The following is a 21028-nucleotide window of genomic DNA, read 5'->3' as shown; positions in this document are numbered from 1 at the left end:
CAACAGGGATAGATTGAAAATATTCGTGAACACACCAGCTAACTCTGCAGCGCAGTCCCTAACAACTCATCCCATGATTCCATCAGGCCCAGTTGCCTTCCGGATGTTGACATTCTGGAAAGCGTGTCTCACATCAGAGATCTGCATTAGAAGTGGTTTCTATCGATGGTAGGTATTAGTAGTGTACTATCAGTGGTAGATGCTGGAATAATGGTCGTTCCTGTTTCCACCTCAAAATGGCTGAAAAATTGATTTAGCTGTTTCGCGAAAGAGACATTACTGCTAGACAAACTATTTTTATTGTTCTCCAGACCTTGCCATACCCGACGAGAGTCCGAGTCCTCAAAAAGATGTTCAATCCCCCGACTGAACGTAGCTTTAGCATCCCTGATGCCCTTTTTCAATTTAGCTCTCGCCTCTTTATACTGTAGCACATCACCAGAGTGGAAAGCAGCATTCCTAGCTCTTAAAAAAAGACACATGTCTTTATTTATCCAGGGCTTATTGTTAGAGAACACCTGTACTTGTCTGGTGGTAGTAACAACATCAATGCAGCTTTTGATATAAAACAGTACTGTTGAAGTGTAAGTATCAATATTGTCTTCCTCAAACAATGCCCAATCAGTGCTCCTAAAGCAATCTTGAAGTTGCTCCAATGCACCCTCTGGCCACACTTGTATTTCTCTAATCGATGGTCTAATTCTGTTGACAAGAGGTCTGTATGATGGGATCAAGAACAAAGATATATGATCTGACTGTCACAGGTGCGGCATAGCCCTGTATCCATGCATGATGTTACTATATACCTGATCCAAGTTATTTTCCCCTCTGGTGGGACAGTCTACGTACTGATAGAAGTTAGGGAGGACAGTCTTTAATTTAGCTTGATTGAAATCGCCTGCAACAACCAGCACTCCATCTGAGTAGGCCTGTTGCTGTTTGCTAATAGCAGTTAAGAGCTGACTCATGGCTGTAGTCATATTAGCATCAGGAGGTATGTATACTGCAGTTATTATTACAATATTAAACTCACGAGGTAAAACTACTCCAGTTCAGGAGAGCAGTGAGTATCCATTGTTTTAACATTTGTGCTCCAGTTGTTATTTATGTAAACACAAAGCCCCCCCTCCTCTGCTCTTCCCGGAGGCAATGGTTCTATCTGCTCGATATACTGAGCGTCCTTGTAATTCAATAGCCACTCCTGGAATAGTAGGGACAAGCCATGTCTCTGTAAAGACCATTACACGAGAGATAGTAAGTAAGATAAGGGTACAGGATGGTCAAAGACCAGATATGGGGGGAGATTTTGAGTTAGTCCCTTCCCTTTTGAGGCTTGGGGCTGAGAAGAACGGTTTAGATTAGGTAGATCCATGGATCTGTGAGTACTAGGATTGCTTCCCTAAGACACATGATACAACCGTGCTGATTTGGCAATTTCAGTCCTAATAGTGGTAATAAGTCAAGGACTAACTCAACCTGCTAAAAAAAGTAGGGCAGGGGGAATAAAACTACTTTAAAATTGTACGTTAAATAAATAATATATTTAGGCTTCTGAATTTTTAAAGTGAAGAACACAGTATTTAATTAAACTATTAATGATTTGAGTTAGAGAAAAGGATGACCAGCCATTTCTTTTCCTTTTTTTATTTCTTCCCAAGAAAAATATTTTTTAGTTGGCAGCCACTAATTAATATTTCAATTGTGGCTTTCTTCCTGTACCTTCCTGAACAGAATTGTTGGGATATAGCAATAGCAAGAGAATGTAGACTTAAATACCACTTCCTACAGTAGTGCTTTACAGCCTTCTCTTAGCAGTTTACAGAGTCAGCATATTGCCCCCAACAATCTGGCCCCCCATGGACCTTGGATGAAAGGCTGGGTCAACTTTGAGCCAGTCAGAATCAAACTTCTGGCAGTGGAACGCAAAGTTAGCCTGCAATACTGCGTTCTAACCACTGAACTACCATGGCTCTTATGAGCTTTTCTGTGTTGTGGAAAATATACATTAAGACATACAATTTCTCCCAACTTTAGCATAAAAACACTGTTGAGGAGCTCTGAACCTTGAACTGAAATGCTGAAAGCACTGAATGATGTTATGCAATTATTATTTTTTGATATAATTTTACTAAGTAAATACAACATGGTAAAAATGGAATATATTTACAAGTTTTGAAATAATGTGGGTAAAAGCAAATGCATGCATTATTGTGGTGTTAGGACAGTTCCCCCTAATTGTGTGTGTATGGATACATGTGTATGTGTGCAAGGAGGTGGTTTACCTACGTAGGTGAAATAATTTTTGAGGCTAAATATTATGCCATTCTACTTTTTCCAAAATTTGTTTGGACTGATGTAATATTTCTGCATGCAAAGTATTTTTTTAAAATAAAAATCCAGTTTAATCTTTCTGCAGCCCATCGGTATTTTAAAATTAATATAAGAAATAGAATTTCCAATGCCACTTATATAATTTAATGTATTTCTTTGCTACCCTGTACCCCGGTGCCTTTTTGATGTCACTCTCTTTTTATGTTCTAGCTCTTCTTGTTGCAGCAAGAATGCATGATTTTCGGCGCACTGTTAAAGAAGTAATCAGGGTGGTTAAAGTTGGTGAATCAACATTAAGGAAAAGGTGAGTCAAGTTTGTAATTTGCTTTATATTTTACTTGAGATTAGAGCATTTCTGAAATTTATAATTTTTGCGTGGAAAATAAATCTGTTTTACCTTTTCTGGAAAGACATCTTTTATAAACAGAACCCCATTTTTTGGTTAAATTGTGTTATTTGGGGCAAAGGAAGTGTACTTCCTCTGTCACAATATCTGCCACTGCTCCTGGGAATCTGGATGCTTCCTACCAGGATGGCCCTCTAGAACAGGGGTCTCCAACCTTGGCAACTTTAAGACTTGTGGACTGCAACTCCCAGGCTTTGCTGGCTGAGGAACTCTGGGAGTTGAAGTCCACAAGTCTTAAAGTTGCCAAGGTTGGAAGCCCCTGCTCTTGAAGACTCTTTCTTCGGCTTTGGGTACGCTGGCTGGAGCTTCCACCAGGTGATATGATATCTGTTTTATGTGTTGACTGGATTTGCCATCTGCTTAGTACATACATTGTAGTTTTGTGTACATTTTAATTTTATATTGTTTTATCCTATTCACCTGCTTAGAATCAATTTGGAGTTGGGCGGCATCTGAATGAAACAAACAAACAAACAAATAAATAAATAAAGTAGAGCAGATTTACATAGAATTTCATTTTTACATAATTTTTGTCAGAGTGTTACATAGAATATCATAATGGAATGTGATAAATACTGCACATGAGAGTCTAACTGGAATTTAATCCAAATATTGACCGTATATTGATGGCAGTTCTTCTGTCTCATATTTTGGCAATTGGAGGAGCAGTTGGACTTTAGAAGCTGAAATTTCATTGAGGAGATAGCGTTGAACTGACAGTTAAACATAAACATTTATATTAGAACTAGCCACCTGCAAGCAATTGATTTGTGGAACTGATGTGAGTCATCCATGTTTCCTTCTATGTCTAAATCTTGCAATCCTTAGGACATAACATTCTGGTCTGTTATAGATAGGCTGTTTCTTTTCCTGTTAAAAGATACTTCTTCCCAGTCATAGCTGTAATTAAAATACAGAGCAGAAGCTTGGTAAATCCAATTTTATGGGTTTATGTTGGCCCAAAGCTCAGTAATGATGTATTTCTTTAGTCTTGTTATGAATGCTTATGGGATCTGCAAAAGATCACATCTTAAGAAAAATATATTAATTCAGTTGCTCCTAACCAAAGCCTACATATAAATGATGCACCTGAACCTGCAGGCTTCCCCATAAATTACTTCTGGAAATGTATCTTTTTCTATGTATAAAGTGTCTGCTTATTTTGAAATAAATGGGGAATGAAATCCTTTGGGAAAGGGAGCTTCATGCAAAATTTTTGCAAAGTACTAGTGGTTATGACAGCTGTTCAAATGTCATGGTTTCTACAGGGATGTAAAGATCTAATTGTTTTATCGTATTTTATTTTTAATTTAAGTTTTAATTATTTAACATAATAAATTGAACATTAAAAAATGGGAAATTTAGACTTTAGTGTTGTGGACTGTTTAAATAAAATCCATAAGACATATTTACTTTTTGCAGCTAGATAGAATGAAAGCTGATTCTCTATTCAGTTTGCTGAGGATAAAAGGTTTCTATTAAGCCCCAGCACTGTTTAATTTCAAGAGCACAGCTTATGCAAATATATCAACTTTCTGAATAATATAATTTAGGTTTGTGTAATACAAGTATTCTGTGACTAAAAAATTCCTTTTTGATGTGCCATATTTAGGATTCCAAGATAGTTACGTTAGGGTATTCTTATTATTTTATATACAAAATGTTATTCTTGTCAGCACAATTATTTTGTAACACCATTTTTACTCTTTAATAATTTGCATTTACAGGGAGCCCTAAGTTCCATTCTAACAGAAAACATTCTGTTTTCTTGCTTACTAGAAAGTAAATAATTCCAGTATAAACATATCACTTTGAATTACTATGTTTACAAAGTAACATTTAAATTTTGCCTGAAATCACTGAAATTAATAGAAACTGTTTAGGCGAATGATTGCTATTCATCAATATATTCCAATATTATTTTTGATAGTATTTTTTACTATTACAACCATAGGTCATAGCCTCAAACAATGGAAAAATCACTGAGTTAAAAAACACATTAAAAATAACAAATAAGACCTCAAACATAGTTTGTATAAATAAACTATGTAGGAGAGAATAAAAAAGCCTATAATAAACATGGCAAAAGGATCACAAACTTTCTGAAGTAAACAAATCTGCAAAATATAACCCTCATTACTTACATGAATCAAAAGTTGACATGGCTTTGAGCAGCTGCTCAAATAAAGACTCACAGCTGTGAAGGTCATCCTATTCTTAGGAAACAAACTTTCTAGGGGGTTGGTCAAGCCCATTTCCTTTTTTGATATTGGAGCTAAATATTTCATAGTGGCTGCTAAAGAGGCATGATGAGCAAATAATGAGGGATATCACCTTTAATATCCCATGCAATGAAGACATAGGCAAAGGTTGTAGGGAATTTGCCTATAATTTTTATCCAGTATAGCTAAGGCACCTTCTTATATTCTCTTTTATCATATAACTCCTGCCAACTAAAGAGGGATGTGGATCAAATAATTTCATTTAAACCTGTTCTTCATAGCACACCATTGAGCAGTCTTTTTTGATATATAAATTGATGTAAATTGGATTTTGGATTTATATCTTTGTCTTGCTGTAAAATGATATACAATGATTTGCATTCTTAAAGTATATCATTGATGGGATGCAGGCAGTTGGAAGTTGACTTTAGGTAGTCTCTGGATTTGAGATCCTACCTTGCCTAGAGTAATTGACATGCTTGGAATAAAACTTGACATTAGGGTTTTTTTTTCTTTCATATCAGCCAAAATGTGACATAATTGGGTGATGTTGTCATTATTATTGGCAAAGAATGCTGCATGTGACTCAGCTACCCTTATACTTTTTATATTATATTAAAATAATTTTATGTGAAAGTCTCAATTGACCAAAATCATGATGGCAAGCAAAGCTCTATATCTTGAGTCCATCTGGTGATGACCACAATATATGCATATGGAAGATTGCGACTTTGAATGTAAGAGGAATATGTGAAAAAGCATATGAACGATCAAAGGAAATAAAAAAAATGTATGCACCTGTGAAACCAAGAGAAAGGAAAAGGATGGGAAAATATGAAATCCAAGTGATCTGATCTGTGGGTTGAATTGATTCATACATGAAGGGAAGTGAAGGAATACCGTATATACTCGAGTATAGGCCGACCCGAATATAAGCCGAGGCACCTAATTTTACCACAAAAAACTGGAAAAGTTATTGACTCGAGTATAAGCCTAGGGTGGGAAATGCAGCAGCTACCGGTAAATTTCAAAAATAAAAATAGATACCAATAATGTTTTTGAATATTTATTTCAAAGAAAAACAGTAAACTAGCGGTGTATTCAATGAAATACTTCACTCACCTCATGATGCTGATGTCCCGCTGTGATGATGATGTCCCGTGCAGCCGCGGGAGCGATGTCCCGCCTCCTATGACACACGGCACAGTGATTCCTATCATTGGATCACTGTACCAGAGGAGGTGGGACATCGCTATGTGGCTGCTTGCCATAACAAGGAGGAGGTGGGACATCGTTGCAGAGCGGCAGGAGGGGGAGGAAGGGGAATCGTAAGACAGCCCTGCATTACATTAGAACGTGAGGAGGGGGGATGGTGCGGTGCGCGCTGCGCGGCAAACTGACACAGAGGGAGGGGAAACTCACAGGGGCACTGGGCCATTCACGAGTGTCACCCAGCGGCATGGCCCCGCCCCTTTTTCTCCTCCATTTCGGGCAAATTTTTCACTGACTCGAGTATAAGCCGAGGCGGCTTTTTTCAGCCCAAAAAGTGGGCTGAAAAACTAGGCTTATACTCGAGTATATACAGTATGTTTACAGTGCAGTTAAACAAATCTTGTGGTTGTAAGTCCAAATCCCCAAATAGGAATTTTTTGGAGCTAGAAACCAGCAGAACATGTCACAAATTTCAGTCTTGTGATCACAAGACACTGCAAGCAGTTGTAAATGCGACCTGCTTTCTAAGTGCCCAAAATGCAGTTGTGTGACAAGGGTGGTTGAATGGGGGGGAGCAACAGGTCAAAAATCACCTTTTTAAAATTACTCTGAATGGTTGTTAAATGATAAGCCAAGGATTACCTGTATATTTGACATCCTTTAAAGATGACATGAAACAATTGGTTCAGAATGCAACAGCCAAAGTATTGACTGGTCTACACATAATATACAGTATGTTCTAAGTCCAGCATAGACGTCTTTAATTTCCAAATAAAATTAAAGTATATGTTTTAGCCTATAAAGGTTATTTATGGTTTTGATGTGAGGTAGTATTGTCTTGCACCTGATTCATATATCCTAGGAGAAATTGCATCATCAGCTTGTGAAGATGGAAAACCATCAATACTTTTCAATTGGTGCATCTGCATTAGAGAACAACCTCTTCTGAAAATATGATCTGCCCCCATGCTTCTAGTTTTTGGGTTATTAAAAACTGAACTATTCTGGAGAGGCTTTGATGTTTTAGGAGACCTGGATCCAGCTAATTCTGCATCCTACTTCTCCCAGTAGCTGACCAGATATCTTTTGAAAACTCAGAATCAAGACAATAACTATTCCCCACTTGTTTATATTATTCTTGACTAGAAGCATGGTGCTTCTGGACTTTTGACTTACAGCCATCAATAGACTGAAAGGGTTGTCATTCTAATTGAATGGTTTTTAGTTGATCAACCTACTGATTTGTGGACTTATCCTCTATGAATTTATAAGCCTCAGAGTAAGCTAAGGCATAGTAAAAACTCTTTTTGAAAACCACCATTATAATTTATTTAAGCTTAAAACCTGCTGATTTAAGGCAGTAATAAAGCTTATAGCTAGTAAGATATTTTGCGGTTTCTAAATGATTCAGAAGGATTATTGGTATACAGTTTTCATTTTATTTGGGTGATAGCAAATGCACTGAATTGTAAAAGAAGCACATTCAGTTGAGCAGTTGTTTAAAATGAAGGAGCGTGAGTACAAAATTTGTGCTTTGAAATGTTTACTCAGGTCATGCACGTCAACTAAATTGACAGTGTTATTTACTTTGACAAGGTAAATGTGACAGCTGAATTATTTTCCAGGATCTATAATTATAGCTGTATTTATCACAGATTCGTAAAACATGATTGATGTTTCTCAAATAATCTCACATTATATTGCATTTATCAAGGGCACATTCAAAACAAATCTTTTTCACTAAGCTTCCCTGAGCTCAATATTTTTTTCTTGAAGCATTTGGATTCTTAAAATGTCATTAGGTAGCAGTTAGTTGAATTAATAAGTACTTGTTTCATGTAACTCTCTTAAATTGTGCAAGAATCTTTTTATGGATATGAGGGCCTCTGACAAGTTACCTGACATTTTATCTGGGAAAAATTCTGCATAGACTTCTCATTTGTTTTTCTCAGCATAGAATGCCACAGAGGAACTCATAATCATCATATACTTTAAATTCAGAATCTCCACATTCATTAATTGGCATCTCTATCTAAGGCATGGAAGGCTTCCTGTTAGAACCAATACTCTTTTAGTTGGATCAGTGGTTTTTCTTCATAAACAGCAGCTTCCTATGTATTGGGCTTTTTTTATAGGCATACAAGAAATTTCTAGATACTGACTTTTCATTGCGAAATTGGCTTCCTCCGCAGAAAACTGATACAAATATTTTAGTTTCTTACTTTCAGACAAGAATGAAACCACAACCTGATCTCCCTATCTTCCTACTTTGACTAGCATCAAGGTTTGTGTGCACGTGCATTCGCACAAGTTAATCAATAGATTATTGGCTGTTCCTTTCCTGGCATTGTGAAGCATCTGATATATGTTTAACATAACATCATACAACATAAAACATAACATAACATGTAACATAATAAAACATAACATAAAACATAACGTCACAAAACAACATAACATCATACAATATAACAGTATTACATTCTCAGTAGCTAAGGAACTCTTGGTTCCTGTGCTAACAGCTTCATTCCTTACACCATTTCCATATCTGTTTCTTTTTGTTTCTCTTTAAATCTGGCGGTGTCAGCTCTTCTTTCCTTCTGTCTGTCTGATTTTTGATGACTAGAAGGTGTTTTTTTTTCCTTTTTCCATCTCCGACTGCGGGAGGTGGGGGTGGGAGGCACCGTTCTACGGTGGTTCTCCTCTTACCTCTCGGACAGGTTGCAGTCGGTGTTGGTCGGAGGGCAGAGATCGACCCCTAGGCCCCTGAATTATGGGGTGCCGCAGGGTTCGATCCTGTCCCCCCTCCTGTTTAATATCTACATGAAGCCGCTGGGTGAGATCATTCAACGGCACGGGATAAAATACCATCAGTATGCGGACGATACACAGCTGTATCTGTCCACCTCGTGCCAACTCAGTGAAGCGGTTGACGTGATGTGTCAGTGCCTCGAGGCTGTTAGGGTCTGGATGGGGGTTAACAAGCTTGCACTCAATCCGGATAAGACCGAGTGGCTGGTGTGTTTCCCTCCCACTAATTGGCCAAGTTTTCCATCTCTCAGGCTGGGGGGGTCAAACAGTACGCCCCTCAGACAGGGTTCGCAATTTGGGAGTCCTTCTGGACCCACAGCTGACTTTTGAACACCACTTGTCGGCTGTGACCAGGGGGGCATTTGCCCAGGTTCGCCTGGTGCACCAGTTGCGTCCCTACCTGAACCGGGAGGCTCTCGCAACAGTCACTCGTGCCCTTGTGACCTCAAGACTGGACTATTGCAATGTGCTCTACATGGGGCAGCCCTTGAAGAGCATTCGGAGACTTCAGCTTGTCCAGAATACAGCCGCGCGAGCAATTGTGGGTGCACCTCGGTACACCCACGTTACACCTATCCTCCGCGAGCTGCACTGGCTGCCTATTGGTCTTCGGATACGCTTCAAGGTGCTAGTTGTCACTTATAAAGCCCTTCATGGTATTGGACCTGGGTACTTGAGAGACCGCCTGCTGCCAATTACCTCCAACAGACCGATTAGATCCCACAGATTAGGCCTCCTCCGAATTCCATCCACTGGCCAATGCCGACTGGCGACCACCCGGAGGAGGGCCTTCTCTGTGGCTGCTCCGGCCCTCTGGAACGAGCTCCCCGTGGAGATTCGGACCCTCACCACCCTCCAGGCTTTCCGCAAAGCCCTTAAAACCTGGCTGTTTGACAGGCCTGGGGCTGATGAGTTCCTGTCCCCGCTCGAATGGTGTGGCTGTTGAATTGTTTTTAAATTGTGGTTTGTTTGTCCATGTCTTTTTTCCCCTATTTGTATCCCCTATCCCCCCCTGACTTGGGTTGTGAGCCGCCCTGAGTCCCTTCTGGGAAAAGGGCGGCATAGAAATATTCAATTCAATTCAATTCAATTCATTTCTTTGATGGAGCTGTTAAAATCTCTTTCTCAGAGCAATCCTGACTGGATAATAGAAAGGAAAATTCCCATTTCCTCTTCAGCTGGAGAGATCTGTCTAGTTTGGGATCTCTCCTGCCTTCCACTGAGTTTGGATAGAAGGAAAGAGTGATATTTTTATCTTTACTATTTGTCAACAGGAGCTCCTCTCACTCTAGAACTCTTCCTCTTCTCTTGGATTGGAGTAGTCTCCATCATTACTTGTGCAAATAAGTCTTTCTGCATCCCCCTTGGAGTCACAAATGCTGGTGAATGCCAACACCCGATTGCCGGGCCAGTCAGGCAACCCACAATAGTTATCACCCTGGAATTCTTTCGAAGGAATGATTGCTAGCAAACCCTTTCTAGGGAATGAGGGAAAAATGCATGTTTCAGTTGTGACTGGAAGCTGCAGAATTGATCTACCCAGTTACAGGAAATGGATTAATAAGCTTGTCATTCGACTTTTTAAATGGTTCTGTAGAGGGAAGAAAGAAAGCCAGATGTGATTTTTAGCAACAGTGGAGGGTGGGTGTTTTTTTTTTTTTGACAGAGATGCTTGTAGGAAACCTGGGTGCAATCCAGTTGATCCTAGGTGGCTTGAAGATCCTGGAATGAAAGAAGGCAAAGAAATGTTCAGCAAATAAAAGTAGGTGATAACTCTAGGCATCCTGAACTGTTAAAATCTTAGTGGAGGCATGAACTGAGTTGTGATTAGCAAACTCGACTACAAATAAAAAGTGAGGTCATTTGTCTGATTGGTGCTTTACATGGCAGTGAAGGTTTTGCTTTATGAAGTATTTGAGCTCTGATTTTCTCCTTGATTATTGATGATGGGCAAGAGTAGCTGGAGTTTTCTAGAGTTTCCAAAAAGATGCCATGAATTGGGGGGGGGGGGGGGGCTGCTCAGAAATGAGATGATGGGTTTTGGAAAGCTTGCTGAATGATCAGTTGAGGCAGAAGGGAGGTGACAACAGGAAATAAAATTTTCTTTTTGAGACAAGAGATTACGTATCTCCAACAGGGTATCCAGTTTTGTAACATTTGATAAGTCAATTAGAATGTCCAAAGAAACCATATCCCAAGCTTCCTATGTGGAGGAAAGGGGATGTAACAGTTCAGATGGTCAAAGTCACAACTGGGCATTGTCACAACTGGGCAAGTCACAGAAAAAAGCATTGGTCATTTTAAGTCTCTAGATGACTGGCTGTCATGCCAGAATCACAATATCTGTTTCCTTAAGGAAAGATGGACAAAGGTGTTCCTGAAGGTTATCTTTAGGAGCCCACATACATGGATTTTGCTGTACTATGTAGGAGTACTGAATTAGAGAAAGAATTTCTTTTGTCCCTCATGGGTGTCAGAGAAAAAGAACATTTTTGGGGTATAGAATGAAGGGGGTAAGAAATACTCTAGATTTATGTGATAAATCTTCAGCCTAATTGTTCTGCAAGATTGAAGTTCAAACAAAGACAAGCATGCCCACTGACCTGGCACTGTGCAAGCTTGGGGGTTTAGGGTTTAGGGTTTATTAACATTTATAGGCCGCCCTTTTCCCTGAGGGGACTCAGGGCGGCTTACATAGGATCAGGGGAGGGTAATACAAACAGTGACGTAAACAAACATAGAGTAAAATAATAAGCAACATTCATTCATCATTCGGGAGGGGCGATTATCTTTGTCCCCAGGCCTGACGGGCTAGCCAGGTCTTAAGGGCTATGCGGAAGGCCTGGACGGTGGTGAGGGTACGAATCTCCACGGGGAGTTCGTTCCAAAGGGTCGGAGCTACTACCGAAAAGGCCCTCCTCCTTGTGGTTGCCAGCCGGCACTGGCTGGCAGATGGGATTCGGAGGAGGCCCAATCTATGAGATCTAATTGGTCGCAGGGAGGTAATTGGCAGAAGGCGGTCTCTCAAGTACGCAGATCCACTACCATGGAGGGCTTTATGGGTGACTAGCAGCACCTTGAAGCGCACCCGGAGATCGACAGGTAGCCAGCGCAGCTCGCGGAGGATAGGTGTTATGTGGGTGAACCGAGGTGCACCCACGATCACTCGCGCGGCCGCGTTCTGGACTAGCTGAAGTCGCCGGATGCTCTTCAAGGGCAGCCCCATGTAGAGCACATTGCAGTATTCCAGCCTAGAGGTCACAAGGGCCCGAGTGACTATTGTGAGAGCCTCCCGATTCAGGTAGGGTCGCAACTGGCGCACCAGGCGATTTGTAAGTTCCATTTTTTTTTGTGGCCAATCTGAACTTCTGTTGGGCATTGAAGACCTTTGAGGATGTTATCTATACTCTAATGCTTCTTTATTAAATAACATAAGGAACTATGTTCCTTTTGTTTGGAAGGAAAGGAGGAACAAGAACAAGTTGCCCTTACATTCTGGACTAGATTGTGAAAGGGTGGTTCCTAAGGAAAAATAGAAAATTTATGGTTTGATAAGAAGATGGGAGATGATTGATAAGAAAGACTGCTGGGTATTCGACTCAGACTTGCCGTTATCCAACATGGTCAAATGAATCAACACAGAAATGATAGGAATAAATTTACACCTCCCACAATGAGAATCAAAAGTAACAAAATATTGACAGGTCTCTTGCATGTGAATCAAACTGTTAGCTCCTGTGAGATTAGTAAATCTCAGTTTAGTAAAAATATGTGCCTTCTGCAAACAGTTTAAGCGTTCTATCTCAATAAGGGAAAGGATAGTAATTCCTAATTATTACAGAGCTTAGGAGTTGCCATTCATAGATCACACACAAAAAACCCATCTCTTGTTTTTAACCCCCCAAAAGTACAAGTGCTGATAAGAGGGGGGGCATTTACTTTGAATAATGACCCTTGATTTCCATTCAGCATATAGTTTACCTTTAAATAATATAGTTAAATCAAGCGTGGGCAGTCATTGGAGAAGTCTGTGGGCACATGGTCTCCCATCACACATGTGGGTGTATTAGGTTTTGGCAAATGTTCTAGAAACTCCCTGCAGTTTTTAAAATTGTGATAGGCCTATTTTAGGGCTTGCATTTTAATTTTCATGTGTTTCCCATCTCAGCATGTCAGGAAAGTGTTGTCACTTTTGTGTATTCTTTACCATAAGAGGCTTCAAGAGCCACAAAAAGGGGTTCATATTTTAAATAGTGTCTCTATGGTAAATCTCTCTCAGAAATTTAGTGTGACATGGAGTCAAAAAAGTTTAAGTATATAAAGAAAATGAGAGCTATGGGAATCCACTTTTGACCAATGGCAGAGTTGTGATAAAGGCAGTTGTGAGATGAGAGCCAGGAACTATAAATCATAAACTGTAGACTAGAGACATGCATGGGTCCTCGACTTTTGACCGGTTGTTGAACAAAAATGCCCATGTGAGTACTTTACTTAATGACGGCAATCCTGGTATTCCTGGTTGCAATTGTTAAATAATTTTGTAAGTTGTAAACTGGACATAATACCAGCTAAGGAATGTGTGATGACTGGGGAGAGAGGCACTAGGAGGCTCAGGAGCTGAAAATCTTCCCTGCTGAAATCCATGTAAGATTTTCAGGTTCTGAGTGGAGAGACACACATATGTGGCCAATGCTGGACTTCCCGGGGCTTCCCCATTCTTCTGTGTGCTTGTTTCCTTATTGTGTTGCCTCTCTACTCAGAAACTGAAAATCTCCCTCCCCCCTTTGAAATCCAAGTAGGATTTTTAGTCCCTGAACATAGAGACTCTTGGGTGCTGCCTGCACCAGATCTCCCAGGGTGTCCCACACCTGTCTGAGGCACTCCATTTTCCTTATCTTATCTGCGCTGCCTCTCTGCTCTCTGATTGGATTTCAGGTCCCTCTTGTCTCTGAGGGATGGCAGAAAGAGGCTGAAAGACAGTAGTAAAGATTGCCAATGGTGATCACATCATTATGGAGTGCTTGGCAACCGGTCATAAGTGGGATCAGGTTGCCAAGCACCCAGATTGCAATTACATTACCACAGGAGTGGTGGTACAGTGTTTTGCGATGGCCGTAAATGCTTTACAGACCATGAATTACCCTTTCCAAGGCCATTGTAATTATAGACCATGGTAAAACAAATGGTCATAAGTCAAGAGCTTCCTGTACTGTACTGTGCCTAACCAGCCAAACTCTCAGCTTGATAAGGAAATTTCTATCTTGTGTCCTTTTTACGGGAGACCAGTGACTCAGGCTGAATGAGTAGAGTCCGTGTAGGGTTCCCTAATTTTTACTACATGGCAAAGGTTCCCATCCATAGTTTGGGGGCTTGGAGCAGGAGGACAGCATGAACTCTCAATTGTAGATAAGGAGAGGAAGATGACACTCAAAAACATTCTGGTTTGGAATGTAGAGTACTCCTTCATGCCTGTATTCTATTAGTGTCACTATGTTTCTGAAATACTGCTTAGGAGGTAACAGTGTGGTTATTTCTACTTCCCAATCCTCTCAGCACAAGCCATGAATATTTTCTCAGCATAGTATGTAAGGGTGGGTACATTGAATAAAAGGCATGTGCTGTTGCATGAGCTTATAGCCAAGAACTGAAGGCATTTTCAACCTCTATTATTACTTTATAAGCTATACACATTCTTAGCCTGCATTGGTAGTCACTGGAGAATGCATAATGCATTTATATAAAATGACAATTGCTTCAGCTTTAGGCCTGTGAAGAGGTAAATGAGTTCATGTAAATTACATATCCTAGCAAGCACTGTACAAAATAACAAAAGATGCTTTCAAGGGTGGAAAGGAGTGCTGTTCAGTTTTCTATTGTGTAGTGTGTCAAGTTTTGAAATTTATCATGAGCTTTGTATTAAGCAGAGCAAACAAGATAAGGTTATATTATATATCTGGGAGAAAAAAAATCATACAATATTTGTGGTTAGTAGATATGTGTCAGTTAGGATAGATCTTGAATCAGCTGTCAAGCAGATGGCTGACTTTGGAATTTGGGCTGTTACCAAAAAGAAAAGAATGTTGGTTATGAATGGAAATAACTTGGCTTTATTTGGTATCTGGCTATGAATTTCATTGGGTACAGATCAAAGTTATTTTGCTAAATTAAGTAGTGTCTTGAAATATGTAAAATGATTTTAAATTGTATCATTGGGTGAATCGTACACTTTTGGCCAGTTAATGGACAATGATCCTATTTACTGTAGTACCCTCTTAATTTTTTTTCCAGTAAGACGTGAGCAACAGTCTCTTTCTATGGAATAAGTGCTATTTTCCAATTTCCTTCAGTAATTCCTTTCCTTTTAACAAACAGTTTGTTACATTGATAATAAATATTTCAGGCAATACTCAGTATTTTCATTTTCATGCTCATTCCTTTTAGGCAATAGTCCACATCACATTTGCTTTTTAGAGTCACAAAGTCGTTATATTTCATCTGATTCTTTTGCATCATTTTTTTTTGCCCAATGACTAGCCTTGATGTATAAATAAGAAATGAGGAAGTGGGTTTACAAGAATTTCTTTCATGGCATGTAACAGTGAATATTTATTATGATCTTCAGTGCAAATCATGAGTTTGCATGGTAAGGACTTCTGCCTTTTTAATAAAAAAAACCTGGTAGATGCAGAACATGTATTCTTTCATGTCCTATAAAGAGATGCTCTTCTTTCATAAATGGGGATCAACCATCCTTGAATTCAATTTCATATTGAGATCACAGAATATAATTTTATATTACAAAATGTAATTTAGGAGTTATGAGTTGAATATCTAAATGAACAATTATGGTGAAACTGGACAGCTCTTATAGCTCTCTTATTGTTAATTACAAAAAATCTGAATTACAAAAAATTATGTAAATCCAAAAAGATATTTTATTATGTAACTATTAAATGAAATTATTTTTTCCCATTTGATACTTATATACCAGTTGAAATTGATAGGGCCATTATAGTTGGTCAAAGGCTTTTAATATTTAAGGTTAAAATGACTAGTGCATTTTTGGTGCATTTCTCACTAAAATACAATTTAAAATTCCAATAGACTCTGCTATTGATCCACCTTTAGGAAATCTATCTTGATCCAAATTTATATAATCAGTAGTTAATCTGCTTGATCTTTTGACCAAATAAATTATAAAAGTATTTTGACTTTATTCAAAATGTAGTTGGTTGATAGGATTCAGCTCTCTGTTAGTGTTTGGTGTCATAACTAACCACTTGATAACTTAAATCAGAAATGTGATTATCCTGTAGTGCTGAGGCAAACAAAAGAATGAAAACAGAGGGCAATTATTTTTGAAATATTTTGATAAACAGTTAAAGTAATACCAATTTATTTAATTGTTATATTTCTTTGGAAGATAGTTGGTTGCAATATGTTCTATGAGCTGCTTAGCTAGCAGTGACTGTAATTGAGTGTAGAAAATCATTTATTTTATTTAAATGTACATGCTCTGATGAATACAGTTAGCATAAAGCTGTATACTTTATATATATATTTATTTATTTATTTTAACATTTCTCTCTGAATATGCTTTAACTGAGTTATTTTAATCTGTGAAGCTTTCTTTTTTAATTTATTTGCTAATAAGTCATACGCCTTATTGCCATGCTAAAATTTCTGTTAAATACATATCTACTTGGAGGCAATTTTATTACATTCCAAGACATCTAATCCTCTTCTCTTTCCCTCTAATCCTCTTCCCCTTTGAATCATTTTTATTAATGTCTTTATAACCTATATTTCTATATTTTAACTTTACTCTCTTCTTTTAAATAAACCAAAAAGTGACACACACAATAATTAACATCATTAAAATTATAATTAACATTTCTTAATAAAACACTAGTTTTTAATATTATGTGTGTGTGTAAATATATGTGTTTGCATGTGTTAACAAAACAGCTATATAAGTATTACTATGGTATAGAAGGCTATATATTTTCATAATTTAAAACCTATATTATACCAATTGGTAGGAAGATTCCAGTGGTTGCATGGAAAAAAGGTACTATTCCCGGAAGCTATTAAATACATGGGGATTATTATTCCCAGGAAAATATTTACTTTAGTAGGTAACAACATTTTAAAATACATTACCCAAATGAAACATATTGAAGAGAACAATAAGAAATGCCCCTGTTTATGCAGAATAATTAGTGTTATAAAAATGAACCTTGAATCTCAACATAGATACATATTTTTAAAGTAATGCTTATGTTGGTTTAATATTGATAAGCTAATGATTAAATTCTCCTAGAAAGAACAAACATTTCAGCCTCTGAGGTTTTCCAATGGCAGATCTCTGTGATTGTTTTGAAACAGCAGCATTAAGTAAGAGATTTCTGGATTCCTATATATCAGTTTCAGGAAATCTCAGAAAGTCTTAATTAACATAGTGAGTTTTTAACATATTATAGTTAGATGATAGGGGTCTTATAATTTGTCTTGAATGTAAACTGCATCGGCATAAGCAAGAGTCCTTCTCTTCCCCACCTTATCCAAATTTAAATCCCATATCAGCCTAGCCACTCTATGGATATGATGAAGTGAAGTGTGGCGCTTATGTCTTTAAATAAAATTAATTAGCTGAAAAAGATACTAACAGAGTTCTTCAGACTCCGAAAAGATTTAAAGCAGGGGTGTCAAACTCGTGTCATCACAGCATCAAAATTAGGTTGTAATGATTCTTAAGTAAAATTGGCTTAATGACAAGATGTTTACATTTTGAAAAAATGTGCAGTTTGTTCATGCGTTTTGATATACACTTCAAATGGAAGAAGATTTTGCCTGCCTATCTTGCAAATTGGACGTTAGTTTTGTTGGAATGAAATGAAACGTCTGTAAGTAAACAAGCTCAGAGAACACCAAGGACTCCACAATACAGAAATGGATTTATCTCAATTTGTAAATAGTATTGTTGCAAAAAAATTTGTGTGTAAATTTTGGCTTGTATATTGTGACAGTCATCCATTAATTTTTAATATGCTTTTAGACTTACAGAATTTGAAGATACACCTGCAAGTCAACTAACAATAGATGAGTTCATGACCATTGACCTGGAAGAGGAATGCGATCCTCCTTCATTTACAGCTGGTCAACGAAAGATAAAGATTCAACAGGTGAATCTTTCAGTTTTTCATTTCTCTAATTCTTAATTCCTTTTGTAATAGGAGTTATAAAGCTCTGCCATGCTATCTTTGTAATTTTATCTTTCACATCTGTAACACCATGTAAACTATGCAGTAATGTCTGCAGTTCGCTCATTGCATCAGATTCTAATTCAATAAAAACATTCTGAAAAACAAAAAATATTCTTTCCTACTTATCTTGATCATTAAAAAATATAATCTTTTTGTTATTTTTTTGGGCTAAAATTTCTCTTAAAGCACTTGAGACTTTTGCAAAACAGCTGTCTGATCCTTCTAGCAGCAATCAGAACTGGAAAAGAACAGTTGAGGTTCAAGTCTCTCTGAGCTCTGATTAGTAAACAATAGTACAAGAATTTCTTATACTTTTGTTTCAAATGTGAATACACACACGTGCATGCACACAGACAAAGACACAGGCACACACATGGCATTCAAAGCAGTTAGCTGGTTGCTCCCTCCCCTCCTGTGCCTGTGCCACATAGTGGAGGAAGCTTCTCTTTTACATCTGGATATTGTTTATACAATGGCAACAAGATTCTTTATCAAAATCCACTATTACAGTATCACTACCCATATATCATCTGATTCCATTTCAATGGTTCTTCCCTAGTGTACTGAATGTATAAGAAAGGCATTTCTCAGTCACATTAATGGGCTTGCATTATGTCAGGTATGGCGAACCAATGCCACAGATGGCACGTGGAGCCATTTGTCAGGGCACATGAGGTGTTGCCCTGTCAGCCAGACAGCGCGCATGTGCGCGCTGGCCAGCTACGTTCAGCATTTTTAAAAGCCACTTTATCCCTCCCCAGGCTCCAGAGACTTTATAGGAGCCCGGGGAGAGTGAAAAGAGCCTCCCCCCCCACGAGGCCCTCCGGAGGTTTCAGGAGCTTACCTGAAGCCTCCAGAGCACAAAAAATCAGCCCTACGGGCAAACCGGAAGTTCGGAAAAGGACTTCCGGTTTGCTTGTAGGGTCGGTTTAAGCCCTCTGGAGGCTTCAGGGACCTTCAGGAGGCTTCCCTGAAGCCTCCGGAGGACTAAAAAGGAACCTATGAGCAAACTGGAAGTCACTTCAGGTTTGCTCGTAGGGCTGGCTTAAACCCTCTGGAGGCTTAAAGGTCCCTAAAGCCTCCGGGAGGGGGGAGCTGTTTTCGCCCTCCCCAGGCTCCATAGGACAAAAAAGGCAAAAAATGCAAAAAGGGGGGGACGCCTCTCATGCATGCATGCGCACTGCGGGGGTCACACATTGCATTATGGATGCAGCATGCCCGTGCACCCCTCCCCCCGTGCTCCCCCTTTTTTATGGCATGTGAGCCAAAAAAGGTTCCCCATCACTGGTCTAGGTAATTTTGAGTCCTTGGGTCGAACAGGGATAATGTGGCTAGAGGCCTTTTTATGGGAGGGGAATTGGCAGTGGCTGTTACAGAGAGGGGTGGTGTTTTGCCTCTTAGAGGAATATCCTGGGCTTGGAGCTTTTGGATAAGATCATCAGGTCTCCAACTTTTCCTTTTTAGGGAAGTTTATTGAAATGATAGTTGTGGAAAAAACTATGGTGTAGCCTAGATGAAGTAGTTTACCTAATTCCTTTCCAATCAGGATTCCGGTCTGGAAATGAGATGGAAAGCAATGGACCTGGTCCTCTTATATCTCTCAGTGGCTTTTTTTTTTTACACCATTGACTATAGTGCTGTTGTTGATCATTTTGTGGGGTTGAGGAGTTGAGGCACTGCCTTGGTGGTTTTTCTCCTTCCTCAATAACAGATTCAAGTTAGTGGTAGTAGAGGCTGAGAGTCAGCCCATTGGTCCCAGATTTGTGGAGTTCCACAGGAGTTAGTCCTTTCTTGCTTTTTAACATCTATGTGAAGCCACTGGATGAGACCATCCAATTATTTGAGGTGTAGTGTCATCAGTCTGTATCTTCACTCTGTCTGCAGAGCCAGTGTACTAGGTGTACTAGGTAAGGCATCAGTCTACAAACCGGGAGACTGTGAGTTCTAGTCTTGCCTTAGGCACAAAACTGGGCGACCTTGGGCTAGTTACATTTTCTCAGTTTTAGGAAAGGAGCCAGTGACACACCTCTTCTGGAAAATCTTGCCAAGAAAATTGCAGGGATTTGTCCAAGTAATCTCAGAGAATCATCCATAGTTGAATGAAATTAAAAATCATTAATCTGAATTGGGCAAAAGTGTTCTCTCTTATCTGAAAAACCGTCACAATTGTTTACTGTGGTTTTACTGGAGTTTACTTGCGCTGCACAAATTCTCCTAAGCAATGCATACTTCACCTCATAGTGTAGTGGCAAATGTATTCTGACTTAAGATAGTTGGTTTTTTTCTTATGATACATGTAAGCTTGTTATACTGCATGTAGATTTCTTCTCTTATGTATGCCACATTCATTCTTCTACCCCAATTAGCAAAGGCCACAGCTGGAAAGGTATTTGCTTGATAATTAGTTCCAATTCCCCCTCGCTTCCAAGTTCTGCTTTCATTAAAATTCTGTGTTTTAACTGGTCCAGTTTAAAATAAGCATTGCTATTAATTATGATCAAATTGCATTGGAGTTGTTCCAAAATGTTGCTTGCCAAGACATGCAGACTGTCACTGAATCAGTTTTCTGAGATAGATATTTGTGAACAATAATTAATTTTGCATACAAATTATTACAGTTGTTAAAAAAATAAATCTTGGGGCTGGATTGAATTTCCCTCCAGAATATTTTCTATAGAACTTTGGGTATAGCTAGTCAAAATCTAGTCTTTACTTGTGACATATAGAAGTGTTTTTTTAAAATATTTGTCAGACCTTAGCTGAACTTTATCCTGTTGAAT

At 38.8% G+C, this 21028-nt stretch overlaps 1 protein-coding gene across 1 annotated transcript in view; it reads left to right on the top strand.

Moving 5' to 3' along the window:
* The window catches only part of BRF1 (BRF1 RNA polymerase III transcription initiation factor subunit), a 214012-nt gene that overhangs the window by 113594 nt on the left and 79390 nt on the right, over positions 1-21028 (top strand). The window contains 2 exon segments of the mRNA XM_032235340.1: positions 2542-2635; positions 18041-18167. Coding sequence (XP_032091231.1) covers positions 2542-2635; positions 18041-18167 — 221 coding nt within the window.

Source organism: Thamnophis elegans, chromosome 1 (genome assembly GCF_009769535.1).
Source record: "Thamnophis elegans isolate rThaEle1 chromosome 1, rThaEle1.pri, whole genome shotgun sequence".
NCBI lineage: Eukaryota > Metazoa > Chordata > Lepidosauria > Squamata > Colubridae > Thamnophis > Thamnophis elegans.
Note: the sequence above shows the minus strand (reverse complement) of the source record. Positions and strands in the feature narration are given on the sequence as shown.